At 32.7% G+C, this 15,195-nt stretch overlaps 1 protein-coding gene across 10 annotated transcripts in view; it reads right to left on the bottom strand.

Moving 5' to 3' along the window:
• Positions 1–535: 535 nt before the first annotated feature.
• The window catches only part of LOC139488057 (trinucleotide repeat-containing gene 18 protein-like), a 64,130-nt gene continuing 49,470 nt past the window's right edge, over positions 536–15,195 (bottom strand). For 6 of the 10 annotated variants that reach the window (XM_071273381.1, XM_071273385.1, XM_071273383.1 and 3 more), the window contains exons 24-32: positions 14,521–14,811; positions 9,853–9,994; positions 9,433–9,623; positions 7,920–8,025; positions 5,615–5,731; positions 4,764–5,378; positions 3,767–3,888; positions 3,312–3,476; positions 536–2,024 (exon numbers count right to left, since the gene is read on the bottom strand). In XM_071273381.1, coding sequence (XP_071129482.1) covers positions 1,833–2,024; positions 3,312–3,476; positions 3,767–3,888; positions 4,764–5,378; positions 5,615–5,731; positions 7,920–8,025; positions 9,433–9,623; positions 9,853–9,994; positions 14,521–14,811 — 1,941 coding nt within the window. In that variant the 3' untranslated portion in view covers positions 536–1,832. The remainder of the gene's footprint in view (positions 2,025–3,311; positions 3,477–3,766; positions 3,889–4,763; positions 5,379–5,614; positions 5,732–7,919; positions 8,026–9,432; positions 9,624–9,852; positions 9,995–14,520; positions 14,812–15,195) is intronic. The other 4 variants (XM_071273387.1, XM_071273389.1, XM_071273388.1 and 1 more) reach the window with 1 other exon arrangement.

Raw genomic sequence — 15,195 nt, 5'->3', positions numbered from 1 at the left:
CATCACAAAACCTCAAATGGGTCTTCAACACAGCGAGAAAATTCTGCAAAAAGGCGGGCTCCAGACCACCTAACCCCTAAATAATAATGTATATTAATTCAGCGAAAATATAAGATTAACAATTTTCAAAGGAAACACTGAAATATTATACCCCCGTAAAGAATAAACAAGATAAAAATTATTTAAAAGGAAGCAATGAAACCTTTTACCTATAAAAAAACATGTACAAGGAACAAGAAACCTGCAATGAAAAAATAGAAAAGAAATAGGTCTGACAAAGGCTTATATTGCAGAACATTCTGTAGCTTGTGAACCTCAAAATATTAAAAAAAAAAAACAACACAAAATTAAAAAAAAATTACCAAAGGTAGATTTCCGGAGTCCATGAAGGCGAAAATAAAAATGTACACTTAACTCTTTATCATGACATTAACAGGGGTTAAATAAGATGCTTTGTAAAGGAAAGATTGTTCTGCTTAACAAGTGGCACATATGATTGTGGGAAGGGACAAAGGTATGCCTTTATAATAACTCATTTTACTAGAGACATGTTTATTGACGAAATGCATGTTCAGATTTTTTCATAAGCTCAGGTTTATGACTTGCATGCACACAGATTCTCACATTTATTCACCATGATATTTTTACTTGGATTTCAACTATTGTTCATTCATCAACTATTTTATCACACATTCACTCTCGCCGATTCATAACACCTCTCATACACACCATCACAACCTTTCTAACACAAAAGTTATGAAAGACTTTTTAACAAAAACAATGGATGTGTTCAGATCAAACAATATGTTCAAGATATAATAAAATTAATATAATTTTACCGAAAACTTTATACCAAATTAATTTTGACACGGTGACGAGGGGAATGATATATTCCATATGGAATAACAGAGCACCTAAATACATCTTTAATAACGAATGTCATGTTAGTCTTGAATAGATGATATATTGTTTACCAGTAACACAAAATTTCACAGTGTTAGAAGATTCATAAAATAATTCTTTCAAACTACAAAAGATCTTTGAAAGTTTCTGATAAATACAAAACTTGTATTAACTTTCGCCGATTTACAGTTTTATGTATGTAAGTAAATGTTTTGAAGACTGTATGTTGGTCTACAGATGTCTTTTGTATAAATGTAATATTGGGTTGGTATTTCATTGACATATACCGAAATTGAACAGCGTCTATCAACAGTGTCCATTATGATTGTAATGAATATTGATATTTTGGAAGATTATGAACACATCCTTGTTTCTGCATACATATACATTTTGAACTATACAGCGTATCTATTGCACATAAACAGTCTAAAAGCAAGTTATAGAAATTTTACATATATAAACATTATGCTGCTTTGTAAGATACAAGGTAAAAGTACTTATATTCTCTTATTTAAGAAATATAGACCAGAGACAAAGATAAAAGTATTCATGAAAGCACCGTATCATTATTAAATGCGAAGTTCAAATGTGAGAAAGTTCTTAGCACTTAATGTTTTAAACATAGCACTTATTTCAATAAAATATTACAAAATCAACAAAACATATTTGTAATCGAACAACGTACAATAGTGTAACAATAATTCAACAATGTTTTTAAAAAACAAGTCTTAACAACATTTCGGGACTTTGCAAACATGCTCCGAACACAAAACTTATCACAGCTCAAACCTCCATGCAGACAAGTTTCTAAGAAACTATAAATGCAATGTAAGGATTTCTGTAATTCTCAACCTTCAATGAACACAATCATGTACATATAATTTTATCACAACTATTAACGGAAGTCATTTGACCTAGACATGACGAATTCACATGACATCTTGTTCAAATTTGAGTAATCCGATGGTAGGTTCATAGGTTCCCGCCAAGTAATATACATCACAACTCTCTAATTTATCACATTTCCCGCGTCTATAGTCTGTGTACGAGATGACGTCACATTTGTGTGAAATTGTTTGAACGTCATTCTCATCGAAATGTGGGGACTGGAATAGAGCTCTCTGTAATAAAGATATATAACCCTGTTAATAATATCAAAAGCTACTAAAAAGTTCGCACTTCAGTTTTATCCTAATTGATCGCTTATAGTTATCAAAGGTACCAGGATTATAATTTAGTACGCCAGACGCGCATTTCGTCTTCATAAGACTCATCAGTGACGATTATATCAAAATATTTATAAACCCAAACAAGTACAAAGTTGAAGAGCATTGAAGATCCAAAATTCCAAAAAGTTGTACAAAATACGGCTAAGGTAATCTATGCCTGGTATAAGAAAATCCTTAGTATTTCGAAAAATTCAAAGTTTTGTAAACAGGAAATTAATGAAATTGACCACATTATTGATATTCATGTCAACACCTACTGACTACTGGGCTGGTGATACCCTCGGGGACAAAACGTCCACCAGCAGTGGCATCGACCCAGTGTTGTAAATAGTTATCAAAGGTACCAGGATTATAATTTAGTACGCCAGACGCGCATTTCGTCTACATAAGACTCATCAGTGACGCTCATATCAAAATATTTTTGAATCCAAACTCGCTAAGAATTCCTATGTAGCAATAATAATTCCCAACAAAACAGTTGCTATTGACATAATAGTTACATTTAAACAAGTGAAATTTATATTTTATTGATTTAACATCACAATGCTATAATAACAGAAAGTACAAAGAAATGAGTTTCCCTGAAATATCTAATGATGAAACTATTTAAAATGGAAACAAGAATGTGTACTCAGTACACGAATGCCCCACTCGCACTATCATTTTCTATGTTCAGTGGACAGTGAAATTGGGGTAAAATCTCTAATTTGGCATTAAAATTAGAAAGATCATATCATAGGGAACATGTGTACCAAGTTTGAAGTCGATTGGACTTCAACTTCATCAAAAACTACCTCGACCAAAAACTTTAACCTGAAGCGGGACAGACGGACGGACGGACGGACGAACGAACGGACGAACGGACGCACAGACCAGAAAACATAATGCCCCTCTACTATCGTAGGTGGGGCATAAAAATCAGCTGCTACTATTTTTTAGCCAGAGGACATGTTTACATGTTGAACCAACTACAAAACTTCAGTCGTATTATTTGAAGACAAGGTACGTAGACTATTCTTAGACAAGATTTTTTTCTGAAAACCATTTCATTAGCTTTGTCAATAATTGAGAGAAAAAAATTCGTTTAACATGATAACTATTTCAACATGATAAACATTAACACTTAATATTCTTTATAAAGCAGTCTACCATAATAATATAACAATTGAAATAGCAAACCTTCATGTCCTGTAGTTTTTTACCACCACGTGTTTCCTCGGGATGATAAAACCATTTGACCTTGACAGTCATTTGTCCTCCCCACGATTCCCACATACTATCAATGCGACCGATATACGGTAAGTGAGGTCTTCCTGTAGATAGGAAAACTGCACAGTCTCCAACCTGAAAGATAATCACTTTACTTTTAAGCATTTATTAGTTTATAGAATCATACACAGAGGAAAAGATAATATACAATGAAAATAATGATCCAAAACTTTTACCAAAAAGGAATTAAAAGGCTGCATGTGTTAATTTTTAAGACAAATTAACAATACTTTTAAATTCAAGCAATTAAAAAAACACACCACACGTATTCTACACTCATTGGTTGCAATCATGACAGACGATACAAAACACATTACTCAACTTTAAATATTTATTACATTATACCAATTAATCAAAATATTTACTTTTATTTCCTCTTTCCCACGGACAATTTCTCTGTAAAATTCTTTCTTTGCTTTTCCTTTCATGCCAGGCCGTTTTGTGCTTTTACCATGCCAGCGCCATAGCTGTCGTGGAGGTATAAAAGCTACAAAAAAGTTTGATTATCAACAAATTAACAAAACAAGTACAATAATCAAAACGATTGTCCAACAATATTGGCATCTATGTTTTGTGCTGTATTTCTAAGGCATACCTGAGAGACGAGACAGGACTATTATTCGCTTCATTACAAATATATTTTATTTCATTTTTTAAACGGCTATTCGCTTTATTACAAATATATTTTATTATTAAAACCGCTAAGACTTTTTATGGTCTTTCGGCTGTTTTTTGTTTTTTTCCCATTGTCAGTTCATTTTCGACTAATGATTCTAGATTATACTATGGCATGTTCCAACTCTCTTTCATGCAATTTCTCTACAATTTCTTTCTACAAATTTTATATATCACATTTTTATAATGAAACGAAATCAGAAAATTTCATTTATACAAACACAACTTACTTTCTATTTTGATTATTCTAAATCGAGGATTGAATGTCTCACTTTATGATATGGTATTATTTATGGCCCTTATTCAAATATTGGAGATAATTAGAGTGCATGAGGTTTCTTTGCGTCCAATTTGCAAGTATGTAACGGAGAATTCCAATAGGTGAAGCGCACCCAGATATTTCTGCAATTATAATTTCAATTTAAAACATGACTTTCATGTCTTTATATCTATTCTTTTAAATTGAAACGTTGCAGTGATAAAAACTAATGACACATAGACGACCTACATGATATTATACTCAGGTATCTTTATAACATAATACTGCAAGATAATTCAATACTTAAAAGATTAACACAAAGTCAATCTCAGTAGCAACAACATCGAATGGAAATATAAGATAAAAGCACAGCCATTGTATGTAGAAGCATGATGAAGGCAGTACAACATGTATAATGTAATTAGTACCTGCCGCCGCTCTGCTCTTAGTCTCTACATTAAATGAAGGCTTCTGGAACAATGATTCAGTCCTTGCTATGTCACCATTTCCAATGCTTTTAAACTGAGTAAACATCAGACTTTGAGCCAATATGGATTTTCCCTCATGATGATTTCCAAAATGATAATGATGAATAAATGACAAATGAGGTATGTCTGAATGATTACACTTCAAAAAATTACCTTGATCCTCAAAAACATTTCGTTCTTTCTTCTTATCTTCTGAACGAACTTTTTTCTTTTTAACCTTTTCCTCTTTATCATTGTCAGATTTATGCTTCCTTTTAGAACCATGATGTTTATTATGCTGTTGTGAAGAATGTAAACTGAACACACTATCGGTATCATCTTTGTCAGTGTCACTATCACTGTCATCAAAACCACAAACATCAATATCCTGTTCGTCTTCTGAAGCAATTTCTAAAAAGTCGTCCTGTTTTATTTTTGGAGGTCGTCCTGGGCCACGTTTGACTTTTATATGAGAATCAGAAACAGAAGGATTTTCAGATTTTCTATGTTCTGATATATCTGACGTTGTATGTCGTCGTCGTTTTCCAATAAGCAACAGAGGATTTGGGTCATATGCTGTAATACAATAGGTTTCACATGAAATTTGTTTAAAACAAATATACAAAGTGTTGTTTATCTGATGAAGGCATCCTTGGAGGAACGAAAATAATAAAGTGTTAATTTCTTCTTTATAGCAGAAAGTGCCAAATCAATTATTTTTTTATTCACATAGTCGTTAAAATAAAAAGACAAAAGACAAACATCTGTAAAATTAACTTTTAAAAATCTGTCAATGCAAATGTTATACTTACACACAAGTGGGAAGTCTGCCTGTAGCAATCGTATGTGATCGATTGGAATTTTACCAGAATCACCATCGTCAAATTCAACATTAATGAATCGTATATCTGGACTAGAATTGGGACTGCCTACAGAAATAAAACCACACCATTAATGAGTATTTTGATTTGATCCTAGCATATTTAACATACATTTGTTTGATGTAAAATTGAGAATGGAAATGGGGAATGTGTCAAAGAGACAACAACCCGACCAAATAAAAAACAACAGCAGAGGGTCACCAACAGGTCTTCAATGTAGCGAGAAATTCCCGCACCCGGAGGCGTCCCTCAGCTGGCCCCTAAACAAATATATACTAGTCCAGTGATAATGAACGCCATACTAATTTCCAAATTGTACACAAGAAACTAAAATTAAAATAATAATACAAGACTAACAAAGGCCAGAGGCTCCTGACTTGGGACAGGCGCAAAAATGCGACGGGGTTAAACATGTTTGTGTAGTAAAGTAAACGCATAACAATACGCACATTAAAATTCAGTTCAAGAGAAATCCGAGTGTTTGAGCTTTTGATTTTGCCATTTTATTATGGACTTTCATTTTGGAATTTTCGCCGGAGTTCAGTAGTTTTGTGCTTTGAATTTTTATGTTTTATTATACAGTAGTAGTAATGTAAGTAAAAGTAGTTTGCCGATGATCAATTCACATTAATCGATTACTTAGGGTTGAAGACACAAACTTGAGGCAAAGCATGAACACCAAGGAAACTAGACGACAGGAAAAGGTCTTCTGTTATTTATGCATAAAACATTCTTATATCTATTATTCACAGTTGACTAAAAATACTTGGCAAACGTTTATACAAGAGAGAGTGTACAGGACTTTGAGTTTTTATCTTCATATAAAAAAGGATGACATCAGTAAGGGAACACTTTAAAAAATCAAAATAAATTAAGATTCATTATACGGAAGATACTTCATTAAATGAAACTTCAATACCGGGTATATCATGTAAAAGATTTGTCTAGTGAACCTCCGTTTAAATTTTTATAGAGGGTGGTAAAGGGTTATTTTCGTGCAACGTGATCGCCGTTTTTTATTTCACGTTCAACGTGTTTTTACTTTTTTATTTGACGTTCAGTCGTGCAAGACGGGTGCCTCGTTCAACGTGTTCTGCTTATTTAATTTTACGTGCATCTTGATTTTCAAAGTCTTATTTTGCGTGCTCGGTATTTTTCAAATAAAATTCAAACACTTGGCAGGGATAGTCAAGAAATACTTTTTTAAAAGCCGTAAACCAATTATATCATAAATGTGTATACTAAATCGGGAATATCAAGTAAAACAAAGAGTTAATATATAAAAGAAGACAGTGACTCAGTCACCAAAGGTACAAATAAAAGTATTTATTTTTCGTGCAACGTTCATAACAGAAATTATGTCTTATTTCACGTTTTTTTCGTGCAAGCACCCCCTTTACCACCCTCTTTATAGTAAAAGACCGCATATCTTAAACATCTCTTTATATTGTATTCCTTAGTAACTTAATTTTGAATTTCATTCGAGCACCTATGGTTAGTTTCATGTAGACAAAACTCGCGTCTACAAATTAGAAGACTGGTGGTATCTTTGGTGAGTTTTTACAACTACTAGGTCGATTAAGCGACAGTAGCGAACTGATTTTTTTGCAAAATCGATCAGGGTGAGACAAATCAAGGTAGAAAGCAAAAGCTTAGGGAAATCGCAAGAACTCTTAAAGGAGCGAGACTGAGTGCATCGACAGATCAATTAATCAAATAATCTATTGACAGTTGCAAAAACATTCGAAACCTCTGGTGGAGGACGTTTCGTCGCCGAGGTTATCACGAGCCCCGTACAAGATATATCATATATAGATATTTTCATTTTCTGTAAATCTAATGTAATAACATGACTGGTGAAGATGGATTGCGCATCAGGCTTATCAATATAAATTGGAATTTATTTTTATGAAAAGTCAGAGAAATTGTTATATAAAGGAATACTGTGGATTCATTAATATTCGTTGGATAAAATTTTCGTGAATTTTGTGGGTACAGAAGAACCACACATTTAAATGTTCAATTCATAACAAATATACTAAAGGAATGTATGCAGACTTCGACAAAACAACGAAATTAAATAACAATGAAAATAGGTAACCGAAAGGGATTATCTTTTTTGTTAAATTATCACAAAATATATTTCAAACTTTAATTAATTAAGAACATCATTGATTATTGATAAAAGAAAAATATTTAAATTAATAACATATATAGCTGTGTCTTACAAATTTACCTTTGGAAACAGTTCCAGGGTACAAACAATTAAATTGCTGACTCCAGTAAGCACAAATACGTGAACCCTCTCGCAGTTGAATGGAATTGGGTTGTAGATCCAATACCTAAAATACAGTGTCAGTTACCAATTTATTCTAAAATATACCAGTTTTATGTGCATCAAAATATCAGAAAGAATTGATAAATCAAATTTTAAATTAAGTTTACGAAGGAAAGTTCTAAGGCACCAACTCAAAAATCAAATAATTTTAAGGAAGACGAGGGCTGTAAAACATAAACAATGCCTACATTTCATAGCAATGTATTTGAACCAAAGTATATTTCTATGCACGAGCGTTGTCAAGAATAATGCAGACCTCTGGATCAAGAAGAATTTCGTAAGTGTGTTGGTCATCTTAAAGTATAAAGCCCATTCTAAGTAAATATTCCAATACAATGTCATTTTATGTGTATCAAATGAGCCTTTAGTTAAACAACATACATTGCAGTAACGTTTTTTGACACAAAAAGTAAAATCACAAAAATACTGAACTCAGAGGAAAATCAATTCGGAAAGTCCATAATCACATGGCAAAATCAAATAACAAAACGCATCAAAAACGAATGGACAAGAACTGTCATATTCCTGACTTGGTACAGGCATTTTCAAATGTAGAAATTGGTGGATTGAACCTGGTTTTATAGCTAGCTAAACCTCTCACTTGTATGACAGTCGCATCAAAGGAGTAGGTTCAGTAAGACCCCTTTTTGGCCCCAAAATATAGCAGTTTTACAAAATTGTGAAAATGTAATCTTAAAGCTATATTTTGGAAAGTAAAATGCTTCTGCTACATAAATATGAGTTGTTTTTGACAATGCAATGCACAAATATCGCGTTCTAGCATCATTAAGTCATGCTAAATTACTGAAATCTTCAAAATTTTAGCATTTTGGTTAATTTTTAGACGGTTTCCGTCTAAAATGAAAGTGGCCGCATTCGTGTTCATTCATAATATTGAAATGTAAGTTGTATTTGATGATAATACAAAACACATATAAAGGTTGAGGATGAACACGGATGCGGCCACTTTCATTTTTGACAAAAACAATCTGAAAAGTGACGTTTTTTGGCATAATTGATAGATTTTTCATATTTAATCTTGAATCAGAGCGTTTTTAATGACTAAATCAGTTAAAATCTTTCACATAAACTAATCGAATCAATTGAAATAGACACTTAAGTGTTTAAAAAGTGTCCAAAAACTTTCGTTAGATGAACCTGAAAATTGAGGCCAAAATCGACCCTTACCGGACCTACTCCTTTCATTATATTGTCACCGATGCGTGAACAAAACAAACAGACGTAATAGGTAAAAATGTCAAAAATAGGGGTACAGCAGTCAACATTGTGTTATCATCTTAATCGCTAAATGGCACAGACAAAAAATGTATATACGGTTATAAATATGAGAAATGTCTATGTAGAAACGGTACTAGTATATAAGGTATATCACACAACCAATTATACTTACAACTTCTTTCAGGATCTCTTCTCTTGAATAAATATGAGGACGATTTCCTCTTTCATTTTTTATTAGTACACCATAAATATCAGGCGGATGAATAGGTTGAACAGTTCCTTCATAAAACAAACTATCTTTGAATACAAGAACATTAAGTCCGTCTTGGAGATCGCTTTCGGTAAGTACACAAGTTCTTGGTCCTGAAAAAATTAACATACTATTAGATTTTAAGTGAAAAGAAATAATTTCCATTTGATACCTCAACTAATATCAAAACTGTTCATTCATACATGTAAAGACCGATTTTACCACTATTCATATGTAAATGAAAAATAAACATGAAATAGGGCTTATTGGAATAGTTAATTCCATATATTTATTTAAAATAACTTCTAATAGAAACTTGATACAAACACCTTAGTTTCTTACCTGGAGTTGAAGGCATATCTTTAAGACGACTTAGTGGGATATCATCTCCCTCACTTTCACTGTCGTCATTTTCTTGTACGTTAATTAGAGGTTTTACATCCTCACGTTTGAGTCTTTTCTTTTTCAGTTCACGTCTTTGTTCCTAGTTATAATAAAGAAGTAGCAGTTTGAAAAATATGTTGTTTCATGTACATTAATTGATGAGGTACAGAGTACTATAAAAGAGGAAATTTCTCAAGGGTTTTTATTAAATTATTTTAATAATTTGCAATCACGTCAAATACGAGAAAATGACCCTACAAATAGTTCATACTAAAGCACCTTAAAGGGAAATCACACTATTTAAACTACTAATAATAATTCATTGAAATTTTGCATTTAGACAGATCATACTTATTTCAATATTTTAGGCGAAAAAAAAATTGGGGTCACCGATGTTGTTTTCGAGATATGACGTCATCAAAAAGTAAAGAATTGCGTTATACCGTAATATAGAAATAGCGCTCAAAAATGCTAAAAGAAGGCAAAATTATTGAAAAACGATGTTTAACTGGTTTAACTAAAACATTCAATTGTAACTTTTATCTTATACACATTTATTTTTCTCAGTTTCCTTATTTTTTAAGGCCCTTTTACATTTCCCGCCAATTTTAATTGCCGTTTATTATAGATTATTCTTGAAATAAAAAAAATCTACTAATGTTTTTTTCTTCAAACTTCTGCATTAATTGCAGCTTCAGGGGAGATTTTAAATGCATTAATAAAAAAGGGGGGTCACCGATGTTTTAAATCTGCTACAGTGGAAATAATCTTAATATCAATTTTTGGCGGGAATTATAACTTTTTGCAACGTTAAGGTGGTACCTAACACTACAGGGAGATAACTCTGTAAATTCAGCTAAACGTTTTGATTACGTTGTGTTGTTAAGGGAATATTAAGCTTCTCAATGATCAAAATAAGTGTTTGTCAAACTGCTATATAACCAGTGTAATTTTTCTGATAAAACGGTTGGTTTAAATTTTTTGAAATATTTATATTTTTGTCAAAGGGTCAAAGTAAATACTTTGTTAAAATTTTAAGAAAATTAAACGAGCCAAATTAATTTTAGTTAAAGTGTTGGGTACCACCTTAAAGAACGACGTTGCTAGCATAGCAGCATTTCTTGCAATGCTTGGAACTATTGGGTTAAAGTTATATATATATATATATTTTTATATAATAATTTGTTTTTAAGGTATTTTGATTATTCATTATTAAACATGTACAGTAACAGTTTATTAAAAAGTAGGAGTCATCTAAATTTTTTAATTGCATTTGTTGTATAGGAAAAAGTAATGTGTGCCTCATGCCGTATTAAAGAATTAATTTACGGCTTGCAGATTTAGAATCTTCCACTTCGGAAGATTGAGGGTATCTGGGCTGAAAAGTAACACGTTCCATTTAGACTACAGCAGAATAAATTCACTAACTTGTCCTTTGCACCGGGAAGATAAAACCCGAAATGTCGTGTTTAAAAAGCCACAAACTCGGCACTTTAAAAAAAAAAAGCCCTCAATGACACCGTTATCAGAAGAAATTTAAAATTGGCTAACATTTCTGTTATTACACAACGCTCCATAATCGACACAAATTAAGTTCGAGTTCCAGTTTTATTTTGATTTCGAATATTTTTTCCAGTAAGATTTCTAGTTTAAGCTCGAGTTACACTTAGAAACTTCTTGAGTTATACTGTTAGATAGAGTAAAAATTCTGGTAAGAGATCCGATGAAATTAAGAGTAAGAATGTGGTTTCTATTTTATGTTGGTGCACCTCTTTTTGTTTGAATGTATATTCTTTTATCACATTTATCTTTCATTGTGGTACATGCACCTTTTTTTGCCAATATTGATTAATGAGGGGGCCAGGACCTTTTTCGGGACGTCTGGATCAAGTGTTTTTAAGTTCGGGATTTCGGGATTGACCCTTTCGGGATCCGGGATCTCTTTTTTGGATGTTCGGGATATCAGGATTTTTTTTAAATTCTGGGCCTCGGGATTTCATGTTTTTTAGCCCGGGATTTCGGGATCAGGACCCCTCTGACCCCCCCACCCCCCATCCCTTATTAATGATAGTCAATTTGAAAATAATTAATTGAATTTGTGTGCCAATATTTAAGCACTCTCTGATATATCATGTTGGCTATTTTGTTTAAAGAACCAAAGAATAAAGAGTAAAAAAACTGGATGTCCTTTTCAGTCACGGTCTCCGACAATATCCCTTTATCACTGTCGACAATGATCACATTGAGTGATCTAAACTCGAACCTACATCTGAACTTTTATTACTATTTATTAATTTTTTTACCATTGTTTTCTTGATTTTTGCAAAACTTTCAGTGGCAAATATTACATGAACATCAGCACTAAACATTTGTCTATATGAGTGGAATATTCTTTCACCAGACGGACCATTAATGTGTTTGTTACAGTTTAGCAGTACTCTGTGAGACATGTGTATATCTCTACATAAATACATGTGTGTGCGTGTGTGTGTGTTAAATATTTCTCTTGTTGGAGACTGGTAAAGCCAAATGTATAGTACGTGTTGAATTATTATACGCCCGGTTACGGGACGTATTATGGTATACATCTCTCCGTCCGTCCGTCGTCAACATGTCGGACATTAACTCAAAAACGCTTTAACCAATTGGCATAAAACTTTAAAGAAATTGTTTATATCTATTGACGTGAGCTCCCTTTCTTTTTTTTCTTTTTTTTATAAATTTTGATTTTACGTTTCCGAGTTATCCATTAAAAAGGTGGATTTTCCAGTTTTCGGACAATTATAACTCAATATCGCTTTCATCAATTTTCATACAACTTTGATAAATTGTTTATGTCTGTTGATGTAAATACCATTTTGATTTTCATAAATTTCTAATATGACATTGAGAAGTAATGAATCTTTCTGAAATTGTACCACAAGGTTCCATATCACAAATGAAAGGCTGAAATTGATTTAAGGGGTACATGTAATTGCTCAAAACGTTCAGGAATTAGGGGCCACACACAAGCATTTTACTAAAATTACTTTTTTACAATAACTTGTGTTATCTAAAATTGTACTACAAGGTTCCATACAACACAAGGAACGCTGGGATTGAGTTTTGTGGTAATTGCTCCAAGAGGGGAGGGGGTGGTGTTTCATTTTTTTTTTTTTGGCAATTTTTCGAAATATCTCAAAAATAAATCTCTAATTGCACAGTATTGCACAATAGATTTTTAATACCTTTGACCACATTTATTTTGTGTCAGAAACCTATATTATGTCAAAATTTTTATCACAATCCAAATTTAGACCGTATCAAGCTTTAATATTGTATCCAGACTTGCCCCAGCTGTTCAGGGTTCAGAGGCGTTAGATATCAAAGTAACATTTTGGGAAAGATGGACGACACTTAGATCATTTCTGTCGTCACATGTGAAATAAATAACGATTTCAAATAGGACTTCACACATTTACGTCCAGTGGCAAGTTTAATGCATATTCAGAACTAGAACACATGAATTTGACTCTGCTTTGTAAAAACCCGACAGGCTGAGCTGGATAAATACTTATATGAAATGAGATGTTTGATGAATTATTTATACATGTAGTATAGACGACTATAATAGTTTTGACGTTGCATGCATGTGATATGAGAAAACTGTAAGTTGAAACTCATTGTTCTTATTTACAACCCTCTTTTGAACAGAAAACTACAGATTCCGATAGCTATACGCTAACATGCTGGTACTCTTGGTCTATATGTACCCCCCCCCCCCCCCGAAATATACGCTGAACCCTACATACCGCATCGCGGCGATACGCTGCCAAAGTTGTGCCATTTCATGACCACTCTCGGCTATTTTCTTTGCCATACATTTTGTCGATTTCGAGTAGCATTTTCATTTTTCGCTTAAGGTCAAGATGACTCCATAATATTTTTGGAAATTTAGAATTCAATTAGATATTGAACATATACATCAGAAAATTAAAAAAAAATTACATGTCACCGACTTCGTTATCGAGAAAATGGTCGGAGAGGATGAAATTCCAACGTTCTTAGTGTTGATTATGCATGATGATTATGTGTTTTGTATTAGGATCCTGTTTATCATAATGGTCTGGATAGTGAGTCATTCATTGTTAATGTTTATTTTGTGTTTCCAATATTTTTTATTCTTTATATTTTAGCACCTCATCATTCAATCTTTGTTTTTGCCTTTTAATCTGCAGTATTTGCCCATTATTTTGTATTCCGCAGGTTAACCCCAATACAATCTAGAAACTCGCTAGTACAACATATCAGTTGTAAAAAATATGATATGTCCATTATCATTTCTCCTGCTTTAGTGGAATATCCCTGTAGCGTTCGCTTTTTCATAAATTAGCAACCTTTACGGCGGAATCGAAAACGGCGACGTCATAATACAGTTACGACACTATGGCGGCGCCGAGAGCGATGCGTATAAACAATAGTGTGATTTCCCTTTAATTGATGTGAAGAATGAGCTAATATTTTTATGCCGTAATTTAACCCCAATGAAAAAATGATTTCACATATAAAACTGTACAAATAGTATGCTAACAATTCAGAAAATGGCAGCATATCTAAATGTAACCATTCCTTAAAAAATATAATAACCTTTTTCATTTCCATCGCTTTCATACTTGTTCGTTTTTCCATTGATTTTTTGTATTTTCTTTTTACTTTCTGAGTTAGTTCTTTCATATTCTTAGCTTTCTGTAACTTAGCTTGGTCACTTTTTGATTTTGGTTCAGCTTTGGTTTGAGGTTTGGAAACCGATTGCTTTGTTGACTGGGTATAATTTGGACTAGGCTGAGGACTAGGATCACTAAGAAATATTCTTTCACTTCGTCTTATCAACCATTCTTCGTCCAGGAACAATGGCTTCATAGGCGATTCAGGTTCCACCTTTGAAAATATATAAGTATACTAACAAATCCTTTTCGTATCAGTGAATTATTGATTCGATTCAAAAATAAGCTTGAAAATGATTGTAGCGAAAGATATTTTTTGACCCTTCACATTCCAAAACAGTAAAATAGTTCTTTCATTACTTTCATATTATGCTATTACTTTTGATAACGGAATAGGGATTCAGTATATCGTTTCGTCAGTTGTGGTGTCAGCAAGACGAAATCAGCAGTGGCAATGGAAATGACTCTTATCTTTGCTTTTAATATCGGCAGGGGTATGCTATTTACAATACAAAACCAGCTCCAACAAGGTTGTGAGGAAGGACGACTAAGATTTACGCATTGGTTAACCGAGATCATATATCTGTATCTCAACGCA

The sequence above is a fragment of the Mytilus edulis genome, chromosome 9 (genome assembly GCF_963676685.1).
Source record: "Mytilus edulis chromosome 9, xbMytEdul2.2, whole genome shotgun sequence".
Classification (NCBI taxonomy): domain Eukaryota; kingdom Metazoa; phylum Mollusca; class Bivalvia; order Mytilida; family Mytilidae; genus Mytilus; species Mytilus edulis.
Note: the sequence above shows the minus strand (reverse complement) of the source record. Positions and strands in the feature narration are given on the sequence as shown.